Below are 16,475 nucleotides of genomic sequence, written 5' to 3' on the forward strand. Positions count from 1 at the left end.
GAGCTTTTTTATTAGATGCTCCGCTTGAACCTTCTGGTCTCTTCGGCGACGCAGTCCACGCGGTCGTCGAGAGATTTCAGGAGTCAAAGAAGCAAGCGGACGTTTTTAAAAAGTTTCTCCCTCGCCGGGTCCAGCCCCCTGGGACTGCTGGGCGTGAGCAGCCCCAGCCGTCGAGCTCATCATATCGTGTGCATCAGAAAGAGAGTGTTGCGTCTCGTGCACCTCCACGTAGAGACTGGAGACGGACGCAACCCTCTCAACCGAAGTCTTCTAAGTCGAAGCCGGATCTGAGGACCGTTCTTCAGGCGAAGAAGACTTCGGTTCAAAAAAAAAAAAAAGGTCCTGATGTTCATGCATCAGGCCTGTGAGGACAGCCCCGACCGAAGTGGAGCGGTGTACACCTCATTATACGGTGCCCGTTCCATTTCGGGGTCCTCACGAGACCGTTCTGCCAACCCTGCCACCCTTGGTGCTTCAGGGCGCAGCGGTCTCCAGCGAGTCGCTGATGCTATGCTGCGGCACAGCATCGGTTTCGCGCCCTCTGAGGGGGGCCTTAGAGCGGCCAGTTCAGGTAGTTCCTGCCATTATGTTTCAGGCTCCGGAATTGGCTGTCTCGATAACACCAGAGACCAGCCTCGAGAGGCTGGTTCCCTTAGTAAATTTTCTGGCAGCGTGGAAGCTTCTGCCGAATATTTCTCATTGGGTCCTGCAGATTGTAGAGAAAGGATACAGAATCCAGTTTGGTTCTCGTCCTCCTCGTTACAACGGGGTGCTGCCCACAGTGGTGCATCCCGAGCAGGCTCTGGTAATGGAGCAAGAGGTAAAGGCCCTGTTAGCAAAGGAAGCTATAGAACAGGTGTACTCACCCGACAGAGAGTCGGGTTTTTACAGCCGTTATTTCATTGTTCCAAAAAAGGATGGGGGGTTGCGTCCCATTTTAGATCTTCGTCTGTTGAATCGTTCAGTACAGAAACTCAAGTTCAAGATGCTGACACTCAAACAGATCGTGACTCAAATCAGATCCGAGGACTGGTTTGTCACGATAGATCTGAAGGACGCCTACTTCCATGTCTCCATCCTCCCTCAGCACAGGAAGTTCCTAAGGTTTTCTTTCGGGGGCAAAGAATACCAATATCGGGTTCTTCCTTTCGGTCTAGCTTTATCACCCCGCACGTTCACGAAATGCGTGGATGCAGCTCTAGCCCCTCTCAGGCTTCAGGGCATACGTATTCTGAACTACATCGACGACTGGCTGATTCTGGCGGAATCAGAGCAGTTGGCGGTTCGGCACCGAGGTGTCGTTCTCGCCCATATGCAGATGTTGGGGTTGAGGCTCAACGCCAAGAAGAGTGTTCTTTCTCCAGTACAGAGAACCACTTTCCTTGGTGTGGTATGGGATTCAGTGACGATGCGGGCCACTCTATCGCCCGTTCGTGTAGCTGCTATCCTGACAGCCACCAAAGAGCTAAAGCTAGGCCAGTCACGCACTGTGAAACAGTTCGAGAGACTGTTGGGTCTCTTGGCGGCAGCGTCCAACGTGATTCCTTTTGGCCTGCTGTACATGAGACCTTTGCAGTGGTGGCTCAGGACCAGGGGGTTCTCCCCGAGGGGAAACCCACTTCGTATGATCAAGATCACGCGGCGATGCCTTCGTGCCTTGGTTATATGGAAAAAACACTGGTTCTTAACCCAGGGTCCGGTGTTGGGAGCTCTCTGCCATCGAGTTACGATCTCGACAGATGCTTCCCTCACCGGCTGGGGAGCGGTAATGGAAGGCCGCTCGGTTCAGGGTCTGTGGAAAAGTCATCATCTTTCGTGGCACATCAATTGCCTGGAGATGATGGCTGTCTTCAATGCGTTGAGACAGTTTCTCCCAGACCTGAGGGGCCATCATGTGCTTGTACGAACAGACAACACATCAGTGGTCTCTTATCTGAACCGTCAGGGGGGTCTGCGGTCGCGTCCGCTCTGCAAACTGGCGCACCAGATCCTCCTGTGGTCTCTGGGGAAGGTACTCTCCCTGAGGGCAGTGTATATCCCTGGGGACCAGAATGTGGGGGCAGACATCCTGTCGAGGCAGGAGCTGAGGCCAGGGGACTGGAGACTCCACCCCGAGGCGGTGGAAAAAATTTGGGAGTTTTACGGCCAAGCAGAGGTGGATCTGTTTGCGTCTCAGCACACGACGCACTGTCCACTTTGGTTCTCCCTTACTCACCCAGCCCCCCTGGGGCTGGATGCTATGGTGCAGACGTGGCCGAGGCTACGTCTGTACGCATTTCCCCCTGTTGCTCTGCTCCCAGGAGTTCTGGAACGAGTCCGCCAGTACGGAATAAGCCTACTGCTTGTAGCACCACGCTGGCCGAGTCGGATCTGGTTTGCGGACCTGATCCATCTCTTAGACGGTCCTCCCTTGGAGATCCCGATCAGGAGAGACCTTCTGTCTCAGGCCGGGGGCACAATATTTCACCCTCGACCAGAGATTTGGAACCTGTGGGTTTGGCCTCTGAGGGGGCCCAACTCATAGAGAGTGGTCTCTCAGCTGAGGCTGCTGAGACCATCCTAAGCTCCAGAGCTCCAGCTACTAGGAAACTATATGCGCTGAAATGGAAAGTTTTTTCTGTATGGTGTCACCGACATCAGTGGGATCCGGTTAACTGTTCTGTGAACACAGTACTCGAGTTCTTGCAGGAGCGCTTTACGTCAGGTTTATGTCCTTCCACACTTAAGGTTTACGTGGCGGCCATTGCGGCTTACCACGCCCTGGTTGGGGGTACATCGTTGGGTCGAGACCCCCTGATTACACGTTTCCTTCGTGGCACATTGAGGCTGAGGCCTGCAACTCGCACTAGGGTGCCAGCTTGGGATTTGGCAATAGTACTAGAAGGCCTGTCTAGGGCTCCATTCGAGCCCTTAGATTCGGTTTCAGAGAAATTTCTTACCCTTAAGACTATCTTTCTGCTAGCTATTTCGTCCCTTAAAGGTATTGTAGGTAGAATTTTTTTAAAAAACTTTTTGCCAAATTTGTTTAAACTTTCTATATATATCAATGCATAATTAAAATGTAAGTACTCTGGAAAAGAGAGTATAAAAATCGAGTGTCTGTAGTCCTCTCAGGGCTGTAATAAACACAGCTACTTATCTCCATTCACTTCCACCCCCTCCATTCTGGGCTCCTTCCAAAACCACGCCCCCAAAACACATGAACGTGCGATGCCGACAGCTCACAGCTGGAGGACGCGCTTACTAGCGCCGAGCGGAGAGGAGCAGTGCATGTAGTGACATCATGTCAGACTCACATGTAATAAAATACCTAACTTTATCATTATGAATATAAACAACTAACATGGCTGTTAATACTCACTATCAAGCTAGCATATCGATACTGTTAAAGTTTAAAATATATTGAGTTTGATTCGTTAACGAGCTAGTAACATAAAGCAAAGCTAAAAACAGGTTGCATTGATACACGTTTTCCCATTACAATCAGTTACACTGTGATGAAGGTGAATTTTGTGTAAGATTCATAACATATACGCCGTGTTTTGCATGTAATTGTGTCTCTTACTAGTCTCCTACCCTCCTCGGGTCAAACGAGTGCGCGCATGTGGGCAGCGCATGTAGCAGCGGGGGTGTTGCCATGGTTGCGAGAGAGTGACAGTCGCCTAAGCCAATCCTTTGTTTCGTCCCGGAAGGAAATAATGAGCTGTGTTTAGTGCAGATTAAACGGTCTAGAGTCACTCGATTTTTATACTCTTTTTATCAGAGTACTTACATTTTAATTATGCATTGATATATATAGAAAGTTTAAACAAATTTGGGAAAAAGTTTTTTAGACCAAAAACGACCTACCCAACCTTTAAGAGAGTTGGAGACCTTCAGGCCCTTTCGGTTTCCCCCACTTGCCTTGAATTTGCACCGGGGATGGTCAAGGCGTTCTTATATCCAAAACAGGGATACGTCCCTAAGGTGCCGACCTTGATTCCGAGGCCTATCGTGCTGCAGGCTTTCTGTCCTCCTCCTTTTACATCTGCGGACCAGGAAAGGCTGAACCTCTTGTGTCCAGTGCGAGCACTGGATACTTATGTTCATCGGACATCGTCTATGAGGAAGTCCGACCAGTTATTTATTTGCTTTGGATCACCTAAGAAGGGTCTTCCTGCTTCTAAACAGACGGTTAGCAAGTGGATAGTCGAGGCTATTTCACTTGCATACGAGTACTCTGACCATCCGTGTCCCTTGGTGGTCAGAGCTCACTCAACGAGGGGTATGGCGGCCTCTAAAGCCTTGTTATTTGGGGTTTCCCTCCAAGACGTTTGTGATGCGGCAGGCTGGTCCTCACCGCTCACATTCGTCAGGTTTTACAGTTTGGACCTGGATGCTGCCCCAGGTTCTCAGGTGCTTAGTGCTTAGTTCCAACAGACTGACACTCAGGTACTTGGAATTCTGGCGGTTTGGGTATTCTCGTTCCCAAAGCGTCAAGTGACGCATCGCGAGTTCCCTCGAAAGGGAACGTCTCAGGTTACTACTGTAACCATAGTTCCCTGAGAAAGGGAACGAGACGATGCGTCACCCTGCCATACTTCCTGCTTCCCTGTGATCGGCTTGCTTCGACTTTTTGAAGCTAATGCCGCGTTTCACCGGGTGAGCCTTTATCCCTTCCTGGTCATGACGTCACCCGCCCGTGACGCTCATTCTTTCCATTGGACTAGTTGACATTGATGCTCAGACGCATGCACGCTGGGGGCGTTCCCAAAGCGTCAAGTGACGCATCGTCTCGTTCCCTTTCTCAGGGAACTATGGTTACAGTAGTAACCTGAGACGTTTTCTTACACAAACACAGAATGTCAACTTTTACTGATAGAAACATTTAGGGTGTGTTTTGTGTTCAGTTCTCTTGATTCTTCTGACTTAACAGTTATAGAATAAATTTATAATAGAGGTGTTAAAACTGGCCCTGTTACAGGCAGTGTTGTGTTTCATAAGTAAAGAACCAAGTCAAAAACATGTTACTTTTACACCTCACTTAGTTCACACCAAAATGATAACTACAAAGATAACTATATTAGCATCCACACTAGCGAACGGTATCATTCTGTTTATTCTAAGCACGAGCTGCAGTTTATGTCTGTCGCTTTAAATGCTTGTGCTCTTTAAACCAGGATGGTTTCTGATTGGCTGTTAAAGTCCCCCTGTGGTGAAAATCCAGCTTTTAATGTTGTTTATGTGTCTATGTGGTGTTTTTAATATGCTTTAAGACACACCATGTGTAAATTCATAAGTCGACAGCATTGCTGAGTATTTTCTCCTTAAAGGGGTCATATAATGCCATTTTTGTACAAGCTAATATGATTCTTTAGAGTCTAAATTAAAACTTTGTAATATACTTTAATTAAAAATTCTCATTAGTATTGTAAGAAAACACTTATTTTACCTGGTCAAAAACAGCTCTGTTTTCAGCACGCCGTTTTAGTGCATATGACTTTAAATGATAATTGAGCTTTGCTCACCCCGCCCCTCTGTTCTGTGTACACCGTTTGTTACACAATAACCATAACGCGTTGTTCAATCATTATAGACGTGGGATTATGAATTATATTGAGAACATCGTACATAGAAAACATGCCGTAATGTACCCTGAGTGTAAACCTAAGGCTTAGACGCATTCATTGTGAAGCGTGCATCTAGCGATTTGCAAAGATTAATATAAATATTAAAGATTAATAAAACGTTACACTCACTTCAATTATTTTGGAGGTTCAGCAGGAACATGAATAGTTGGTACCAGTCCAGGAGCAGCTTCTTAGCAAAACCAGCTTTATACTGACCCTCCTCGTTTATAAGCAGTCTGGTGTGTGAAATGATTCGCGCAAACATGAAAGCATTGACGTTGCTCGTGGGGAATATTCCCTTCGAAAACAAACTCAGCCACTGCGTCTTCAGCGGTTCGGATTCAGGAACATTAAAATGACTGCTGTGTTCGTTACTGCACCCAAGAACAGAACACCACAATCGCTTAGACGCCATTCTGCTCATAGACAGTGCTCCAGCACATCAACAATGAGCGCGCCGGTCCGCGCGGACTATGATTGACAGCTCCCTCACGAGCGAGGGCGGGTCTGTGTTGAAACCCGGCTGTCAATCAACAATCGCGGGAGGGGCGTCCGACCGTGTGACGTCACACGGTCGAACGGCTCGATTTGAGACAGGGGAAAACATATAAGGAGATTAAAACAAAAACACTGGATGGATTTTTATCATTTTATGATGTTTGTGTACAGGCACTGCCAACACACATTTCAGTACAATCAACTTGTAAAAGTGCATGTACCATTATATGACCCCTTTAAAACTGCAGTGAACCAAAGACAGTCTCAAAAACACGGTTTGAAATCGCTGGTGTTTCTGACGTCACAAACGACCTTGTAACCAATCAGATCGACGTGTGATCGTCAAGCAGTGGATCTCTGAGCTGAGTGAGTGAGTGGAGGCGGGGCTCATCTGCATATTCATAGAACAGCGCATACTAAATGAGGCAAGGGTGTCGAGTTACATTCAAGATATTTTAAGGCATGAAGACATTTTTTTCAAGGAAAAAAGATGAGTTTTAAGGGATGAAATGATTGACTTTAATGTTTTTATCATTCATCAGCTGGAAAAAAAATTCTGAAAGTGATTCCAATGATATCGTTCCTCTCTGCCGTTATTGTTATAGTTTTGGTGTGAACTCTGCTATTCTTTTATATTTAGAACGATTTTTAGAACTATATCTTTATTGTTATAGTTATCATCCTTGGTGTGAACTCTACTGTTATCTGTGAAACATGTGAATGACAGTGTGTGGACGTTCCTACTGTGAACGGACCTGTTAACAATGACTGACGAGTGAGTTGATTAGTGTGTGTGTGTGTCTGTGTGAGTGTGTGTTCACCTGGCGTCTGTCCTCTGGTGTTTTGAGGAACAGGGCGTTGATGAGAGCGATGGCGTACGTCTGGATCTCCTGATTGGACCTGAGGAGTTGATGACACACACACACACACACACACACAGTTAGAGGTATCTTGCTCTTGGACTCCAACACTTCTGGACTCTAGATCCCGTGTCACTGTCTGGAGCTCTGGAGGGTTTTATCACACAGCTCGGCATGTTCAGTGTGTGTGTGTGCGTGCGTGCAGGAGAGAAGCACGTGACCTGCGCTGCTGCGAGTGTGTGTGCGTGTGTGTGTGCGTGTATGTGCTCACACTTGCAGGTGTGCGATGAGCTGCGCCACAGTGATCTCCTGCGCCACGCGCTGGTACAGGCTGTGGCTGTTGAGCACCATACTCTCCAGGATGGCCAGTGAGCGCTGAAGGATGGACACGTCCACCATGGGCTGGTTCACGTAACCCGCAATCTGGCACACACCACACTCACATGACTATCACATGACATAAACACTGGTCTACCAGGCAATGGAACTAAAAATTGACAACAAATCCATCTTCAAACAAGAAACAGTGAATGAGTCTCTTCATGAGCAAGTCATTGACTCAACCAATTTATTTTCATTTGAATCATCGCTAATGAACCATGTTGGTGAAAGACTCTTAGGCCGTGTGTCCACCAAAGCGTTTTTAGGCAGCTGAAAACGCTAGACGCTCTGCTGAAAACGCCTAGCTGTGGGCGCTTGAGAGCGTTTTAGCAGCACAGCGTTTTTTCCGTTGAGACGTTTCGTTGCTATGATACAGAATATCCGCAGCACAGTTTACTTGTAACGGATTTCGCAGATAATTTGTTTCATACTAAAAATGTATTTTTCATCCATGTTGTTCGGTTGGCTCTGCTGGTTGATGTCATTGTACAGAAAGAATGTTGTGACAGTTGGTCGGTGTGGTATTAGTCCCGCCCCTCCTCCACTGTGATTGGACGGCTGGGTAAAAGTGACAGTGATGAGCGCTGCGTTTTATCCAAAGTTGAACATTTTTCAACTCTCGGCGACCAGTAAAAACGGCGAGCTCTCAGCGCTTCAGCGTGAAAAAAACGTCCAGCGCCTCGTTGCGCTCATGGTGTTCTAAAAACACGGCGCTCCCATTGAAAACAATTGAAAAAATATACGCCAGGCGCGTGGAAAAACGCTTTGGTGGACACACGGCCTTATATCAGCACTAATGCAACGCTGCTTGACCAATCAGATGTGAGGACTGCACTGCAAAAAATAGGGTTTTTTTTGTCCAAATATCTAGAAATTGTTAAATCAAGAAGGATTTACTAGATAAGTAAAATGACATTAGAAATTCTATCTTGTTTTCTGATTTAAAAAAATCAAATTAAGTGAGTTTTTGCTTAAAACAACCCAAATGATCTGCCAATGGGGTAAGAAAAATAATCTTGTTTTCCATTTGAATTAAGATTTTTTTTCTTGTTTTCCATTTGAATTAAAAAAAATTTTCTTTGGCTCCTTGGCAGATAATTTTACTTGTTTTAAGATTTTTTTTTTATGTTGAGAAAGGCTTCTTTAGAAAGAGACAGAGTTTGTGTTGTACTTGCCTGTTTGATGAAGGACACAGAAATCAGATCCCAGGACACGATACCGTGATCCATGAGCTCCAGAAACGCCGTGAGAGTGAAGGCCAACATCTCCCCAAAACTACACACAGAAAACACACACGTGAAAGCACTGAAACACACACGTCTCTGAAACACAGACTGAAATGAGCCGTGACGTCTGAACTGAATCATACTTCTTCAATCTCATATTTAAGATGAAAAACAACCACTAGAACAATTTTAAACAATAATGAAGGATATAGTTTTAAATTTACAAAAGTTTGGGATCGGTGAGATTTTTTATGTTTTTAAAAGAAGTATCTTCTGCTCACCAAGGCTAAATGTATTTACTTAAAAATACAAACAAACAAAAAAACAGTAATATCGTGAAATATTATTACAATTTAAAATAACTGTTTTCTATTTGAATATATTTTAAAATGTAATTTATTCCTGTGATCAAAGCTGAATTTTCAGCATCATTACTCCAGTCTTCAGTGTCACATGATCCTTCAGAAATTGCAAAAAATACGCTTTTGTCACATTATACACTTCCAGTCAGTATGAATATTTTTTTTAATAAATCAATACTTTTATTCAGCAAGGACACATTCAATTGATCAAAAGTGACATAAAGACATTTATAATGTAGCAAAAGATTCTATTTCAAATAAATGCTGAACTTTTGAACTTTCTATTCATTTAAAGAATTCTGAAAAAAAATGTGTTGACAACTGTTTTCAACACTGAAAATAATCATAATTGTTTCTTGAGCATCAAATCATCATATTAGAGTGATTTCTGAAGGATCATGTGACACTGAAGACTGGAGTAATGATGCTGAAAATACAGCTTTGATCACAGGAATAAATTATACTTTACTATACAAGGCTCCAGACATTTAATCTGCGTGACCTAATAATATATTTGGGAGTTATATTTGATTGTTGAAGCTTTTAATCGTCAGGATGCTGCGGGCCGCTCAATTGGCAGAGCTCAACGTGAAATTTAACACCACCTATTAATATATTAAATATATGTTACTGTTAATATATTATTGTAGTGCAGTGTCTGTGCAAAATCAGTTTTTGTGTGTGTTCTTAGTAATTGTTGGTTTGGTGTGTTTGAGTGCTCATTGTTACAATTACACAGCAAAGGTTCAGTGACATTTGTAGTTGTGCATGGTTAAAAGCAAATACTGATACTGACATAATGATATACAATACATATGGAAAATTGAACTACATAGTTGCATAACAATTTATAATGGTGATATGATGAGTAATTGTTGGTTTGGTGTGGTTTAAAAATTAACATTCTGACATAAACACTCGGTCAGCTAAACATTAAGTCAGCTACAAATAAAAATGACACTGAACGTTTGCTGTTTATCTGACAGAGTGTTTATGTCAGAATGGTTATTTTTAAACCACAAATCATCTAAACATCTTCAATGTGTGCTTCTTTTACCGAGGTATTTAACGATATCTTTTGCATTTCTAATCCAAACAACGTCAAACTTGGCACTGGACTTACTCGTGCACGTAGCATGACACCCGTCAAGTCTGAAATCCATCGGACTAACGGTTCGAGAGATATGCGAATAACAGACACACACACAGACGTTCCTGTAATTTATAGATAGATATATAAATTGTAGTTGTAATGCTCCTTAATTTTCAGTCTGTGCTCCTAAATGTTGCTACCAAGTTAAAAAAATATTTTGAGCCCTGTTCACACAGAAAACAGTTACTTTATATTGTAATATTTCACAATATTACTGTTTTTACTGTATTTTTGATCAAATAAATTGCCTTGGTGATTTTTAATGGTAGTGTGTATATATATATATATATATTTATCAATTATCATATTTTTGTGATTAGCATATAAATCTCTTTGCATGCATCAAAAGTTTACAGTAGCAGCCAAAAGTGATTGGCATCTTGAGTCTTTATTTAAATATTATCAATAACAATGTGTTAAAGAGTTTGTAAGCATCTTACGTAGTTGTGCTCGGAGTTAATTGTTTTATTTGTGATAGTAACGCAATGAAACATGACAAATTGTGTCATAGGCTGTCATACAAAGAAATTGTGAAAACATGCAAAAACAAGAGAGAACCAATCAAATATTAATAACTGATTATGTTGTAGTCGATGTTTGCTTTTTCCTTTCAGCTTTTTGCTTTTTTTTTTGCATAGTAAAATAAAGATATAGCTGTCATTTGTCCTTTTTGCCAAGCAATTTTGTCAGATAAATAATACCAAAACCAAGTTTAGTGATTTGTTCTTCCCTAATATTTAAAACATTTTTGATGGTTTAATCAAACTTGTAGTGTCACTAAAAACAAAACCAAACATCACTTTTGGCCACAACTGTGCATGAGTCCACCAAGCTCATCATGTGTGTGTGTGAGGGACACGTACTGTGTGCCGCTCTCCACGAGCCGTGCCAGCGTCGCCAGGCCCTCCATGTTGATGAACTCTGTGGCGAATGTTGGGTCAGCGGAGAGTTTGGCTAACTCCTTCAGCGCCTCCAGACGCGCGTCGATCCCGTGAGACTGGATCCGCTCCAGCAGCTGTCGAGCCGCTCGCATCTGACACACACACAACCCCGTCAGGATCTCTGACACACACACAACCCCGTCAGGACCTCCAGCCTCACACTGATCTGCGGGAATCAGAACTGGCTTCCACACAGTCAAGTCTCCTTAATTTATACAGCTCTTTTAACAATATAGACTGTTTCAAAGCAGCTTTACAGTGATAACAGGAGATTACAGTAGCAGAGATTGTTTAGGCTTTACAGCAGATCTAGAATAAAGTTATTGTCCAGATAAAGTTAGCTTTGATTGATTCACTTCCGTTGCAAAGATCATTAGTTATTAACTTAGGGGCCGCTAACACAACACCGCTCTAACAGAAAACCCCTGATGCACTCCGGCCGCTCATCCGCACAAAAGTGTGTAGTGTAGTGTGTAGTGTAACAACAGTGTTTAGTGTAGTGTAGTGTGTAACAACAGTGTTTAGTGTAATGTAGTGTGTAACAACAGTGTTTAGAGTAATGTAGTGTAGTGTAGTGTGTAACAACAGTGTTTAGTGTAGTGTAGTGTGTAACAACAGTGTTTAGTGTAATGTAGTGTGTAACAACAGTGTTTAGTGTAATGTAGTGTAGTGTGTAGTGTAACAACAGTGTTTAGTGTAGTGTAGTGTGTAACAACAGTGTTTAGTGTAGTGTAGTGTGTAGTGTAACAACAGTGTTTAGTGTAATGTAGTGTAGTGTGTAGTGTAACAACAGTGTGTAGTGTAGTGTAGTGTGTAACAACAGTGTTTAGTGTAATGTAGTGTAGTGTGTAGTGTAACAACAGTGTGTAGTGTAGTGCAGTGTGTAACAACAGTGTTTAGTGTAATGTAGTGTAGTGTGTAGTGTAACAACAGTGTGTAGTGTAGTGCAGTGTGTAACAACAGTGTTTAGTGTAGTGTGTAGTGTAACAACAGTGTGTAGTGTAGTGTAGTGTGTAACAACAGTGTTTAGTGTAGTGTGGTGTGTAACAACAGTGTTTAGTGTAATGTAGTGTAGTGTGTAGTGTAACAACAGTGTGTAGTGTAGTGCAGTGTGTAACAACAGTGTTTAGTGTAATGTAGTGTGTAACAACAGTGTGTAGTGTAGTGTAGTGTGTAACAACAGTGTTTAGTGTAATGTAGTGTAGTGTGTAGTGTAACAACAGTGTGTAGTGTAGTGCAGTGTGTAACAACAGTGTTTAGTGTAGTGTAGTGTGTAACAACAGAACAACAGTGTTTAGTGTAGTGTAGTGTGTAACAACAGTGTTTAGTGTAATGTAGTGTAGTGTGTAGTGTAACAACAGTGTTTAGTGTAGTGTAGTGTGTAACAACAGTGTTTAGTGTAGTGTAGTGTGTAACAACAGTGTGTAGTGTAGTGTAGTGTGTAACAACAGTGTTTAGTGTAATGTAGTGTAGTGTGTAGTGTAACAACAGTGTGTAGTGTAGTGCAGTGTGTAACAACAGTGTTTAGTGTAGTGTAGTGTGTAACAACAGAACAACAGTGTTTAGTGTAGTGTAGTGTGTAACAACAGTGTTTAGTGTAATGTAGTGTAGTGTGTAGTGTAACAACAGTGTTTAGTGTAGTGTAGTGTGTAACAACAGTGTTTAGTGTAATGTAGTGTAGTGTGTAGTGAAACAACAGTGTTTAGTGTAATGTAGTGTAGTGTGTAGTGTAACAACAGTGTGTAGTGTAGTGTAGTGTGTAACAACAGTGTTTAGTGTAGTGTAGTGTGTAACAACAGTGTGTAGTGTGTAACAACAGTGTTTAGTGTAGTGTAGTGTGTAACAACAGTGTTTAGTGTAATGTAGTGTAGTGTGTAGTGTAACAACAGTGTGTAGTGTAGTGTAGTGTGTAACAACAGTGTTTAGTGTAGTGTAGTGTGTAACAACAGTGTGTAGTGTGTAACAACAGTGTTTAGTGTAGTGTAGTGTGTAACAACAGTGTTTAGTGTAATGTAGTGTAGTGTGTAGTGTAACAACAGTGTTTAGTGTAGTGTAGTGTGTAACAACAGTGTTTAGTGTAATGTAGTGTAGTGTGTAGTGTGTAACAACAGTGTGTAGTGTAGTGCAGTGTGTAACAACAGTGTTTAGTGTAATGTAGTGTAGTGTGTAGTATAACAACAGTGCCTGAATATATATGTGCGCAGACGTGTAGTCTTTCTCAACAAATTGACCTCAACAAATTACTTATCTGGCCTTAAAAATTCATAATACAGAATCCATGCATCCATGTGAACTGAAATCATTTTGACAACATGTTATCTGTGCAGAGGTGAAGGGGAGGAGGTCTTCACAGGAGACACAGCAGAAAGTGTGTGTGCGTGTGTGTGTGTGTGTTCTTGTTTTTCTATCCCGGTGGGGACTTCAACCTGAATGCACACAGACTCGTGGGGACTCGTGTCACCGTGGGGACCTAAATTGAGGTCCCCACCGGCAAAGCCCTACTAGCACCTCCCAAACAGTGTTTGGACACGCCCCATGTAGTACCTTAAGTTCTCATACTATAACAGTACGACTATAACACTCTTATTCAGCATAATCAGATTCACTACCAGATTTCAGTGTTGTTATTGTTTACTAAAAGCAAAACTATTAAAAATGGGGTTTACTTAAAGCCTTGATGTATAATGCAGTATAAAGGTATTCATATGTACGTTATAATGGATTATATCTTTTCATAAATAATTGTAACCATATTTTCAGATTGCTTGTTACATCAGAAATCTGTCATATGTTTAATGCATTATACTGAGTTCAATTATTAGATATGAATAATTGTAACCACAGTTATAATACTTGAGACAATGCAATGCTTTATAAGGTGCCAATAGCATCCAGCTGCAGCCCCGCAGACTCACTTCTCGATAGACACCAGTGGCTGGACACCAGTGGATGGACAGCCTACGTCATTTCCGTTTTCACCGCTGGATAGACAGCATATTTATTTTATATTTTCACCTCTGGATAGACAGCATATTTATTTCATATTTTCACCTCTGGATAGACAGCATATTTATTTTATATTTTCACCTCTGGATAGACAGCATATTTATTTCATATTTTGACCTCTGGATAGACATATATTTATTTTATATTTTCACCTCTGGATAGACAGCATATTTATTTTATATTTTCACCTCTGGATAGACAGCATATTTATTTTATATTTTCACCTCTGGATAGAGATATATTTATTTTATATTTTCACCTCTGGATAGACAGCATATTTATTTTATATTTTCACCTCTGGATAGACATATATTTATTTTATATTTTCACCTCTGGATAGACAGAATATTTATTTTATATTTTCACCTCTGGATAGACAGCATATTTATTTTATATTTTCACCTCTGGATAGACATATATTTATTTTATATTTTCACCTCTGGATAGACATATATTTATTTTATATTTTCACCTCTGGATAGACATATATTTATTTTATATTTTCACCTCTGGATAGACAGCATATTTATTTTATATTTTCACCTCTGGATAGACAGCATATTTATTTTATATTTTCACCTCTGGATAGACAGCATATTTATTTTATATTTTCACCTCTGGATAGACAGCATATTTATTTTATATTTTCACCTCTGGATAGACAGCATATTTATTTTATATTTTGACCTCTGGATAGAGATATATTTATTTTATATTTTCACCTCTGGATAGACAGCATATTTATTTTATATTTTCACCTCTGGATAGACATATATTTATTTTATATTTTCACCTCTAGATAGACAGCATATTTATTTTATATTTTCACCTCTGGATAGACATATATTTATTTATTTTATATTTTCACCTCTGGATAGACAGCATATTTATTTTCTGTTTTCACCAGTGGATAGACAGCATTCTTTGCAGGCTTAATAATTGCACACGTCTTTTCCGTATTGTCATTTTACTTTTATGACTTAAAATATATAATATAAAAGCTGTGTGCAAATTGAAATATGATCTTTATCATATCTCTTTACATAAAACAATTCTCAATTATATACCTATAATATTATAACTTCAATAATTCATGCAAACTGCATTCACAAGAACCACCTTGAAAATATATATTGTTCAGATCATATCACTATTTTTTGTGACTTAAATTCAGCCTAGATCAATGGACTATAACGTTTTGTCAATACAACAGACTTGTACATGTTAATTGACCACAGTTTTTTGCCTTGCCCATTTGGATATTCAATTCTTTTTTTTCTTTTTTTTGTAAATGTAACCACTTCTGTTTTTAAAATATACGTAGATTCACATGATCAGACAATTTACCAAACAATCCAGATCAAATTAACACTTCATGGTTTTGCAATATTTATTGGAAATTACACAATCTAATTAGTAAAATTAGTCAAATCTGACCATCAGAAGATGCCACAGTCAGGCCCGTAAGGTTGTGGGGGAAGTCCCTATTTCAAGATAATAAACTATAGACTATAGACCAAATAAACTATTGGCTTTATGCACAGCTTAACTACTTCCTGAACTTCAGCCAGCCCTTTGTTTCCTGTCTGTCATTATTGGACAAACTGATTAATTCAGGTGTGCCTGGCCTCAGTAACAATAATCAGGCACACCTGGACTAATCAGTTTGTCCAATAATGACAGACAGGAAACAAAGGGCTGGCTGAAGTTCAGGAAGTAGTGAAGCTGTGCATAAAGCCTATTGCACACTGTGCACACCACACCTCATTCCTGCCCCCTAAAACTGGCAGTCTGGGCAATGCTCAGGAAATTCAGGGTCTGTATAAAACCCTCGCAGGTCTCCACGTCTTCCGTTTCCACGGTAACGTTACCCCACCCAGTCTTTGAAAGAACATCTGCAATTTCTGCATTGTACAATTTTAAAAGGGACACACGTCTCTTACAGCCTGGGGCAGTTTTTTGACATTCACCACACCTAAAGCAAGAACAGATGTACAATATGATTAGAATGAGCATGTTTATATTTAACTATATTAGAGTACAAGTGTTCTATTGTAGCAACCTAGCTCTAGAATTGAGGCACACCAGAGTTCACTAATACCTTTAAAAAACACGACAAAGTACCTTGAAAACAAGACGATTTTTTAACTAGCTAGTTTGTGCATTTGAATTCTGACATGACCTATAAATCATCGACAGTTTATATTTTTTTTCTTACCGCTGACATCAGCATGGCGCGTCAAATTTGAAAAGTGAATGACGATACGGAAATGACGTAGGCTGTCCATCCACTGGTGTCCAGCCACTGGTGTTTAGCGAGAAGTGAGTCTGCGGGGCTGCAGCTGGATGCCTCTCCAAAAATCTGTGTTAGTGTATATCTATGCGCCCCTGGTGGTCACACAGAATATTGCCGTCCCCACGAGTCACATTGTTCTGGAA

General features: G+C 41.3%; 1 protein-coding gene across 2 annotated transcripts in view; it reads right to left on the reverse strand.

Moving 5' to 3' along the window:
• elmo2 (engulfment and cell motility 2) overlaps nucleotides 1-16,475 on the reverse strand; it is a 67,322-nt gene that overhangs the window by 33,682 nt on the left and 17,165 nt on the right. Inside the window, exons 6-9 of one of the 2 annotated variants that reach the window (XM_056252549.1) lie at nucleotides 10,953-11,122; nucleotides 8,524-8,623; nucleotides 7,239-7,390; nucleotides 6,929-7,007 (exon numbers count right to left, since the gene is read on the reverse strand). In XM_056252549.1, the coding sequence (XP_056108524.1) occupies nucleotides 6,929-7,007; nucleotides 7,239-7,390; nucleotides 8,524-8,623; nucleotides 10,953-11,122 (501 nt within the window). Of the gene's footprint in view, nucleotides 1-6,928; nucleotides 7,008-7,238; nucleotides 7,427-8,523; nucleotides 8,624-10,952; nucleotides 11,123-16,475 lie in introns of those variants that run through there. The other variant, XM_056252548.1, reaches the window with a different exon arrangement.

This window comes from Rhinichthys klamathensis, unplaced genomic scaffold (genome assembly GCF_029890125.1).
Source record: "Rhinichthys klamathensis goyatoka isolate OS25496 unplaced genomic scaffold, OSU_Roscu_1.1 h1tg000095l_1, whole genome shotgun sequence".
Classification (NCBI taxonomy): Eukaryota; Metazoa; Chordata; class Actinopteri; order Cypriniformes; family Leuciscidae; genus Rhinichthys; species Rhinichthys klamathensis.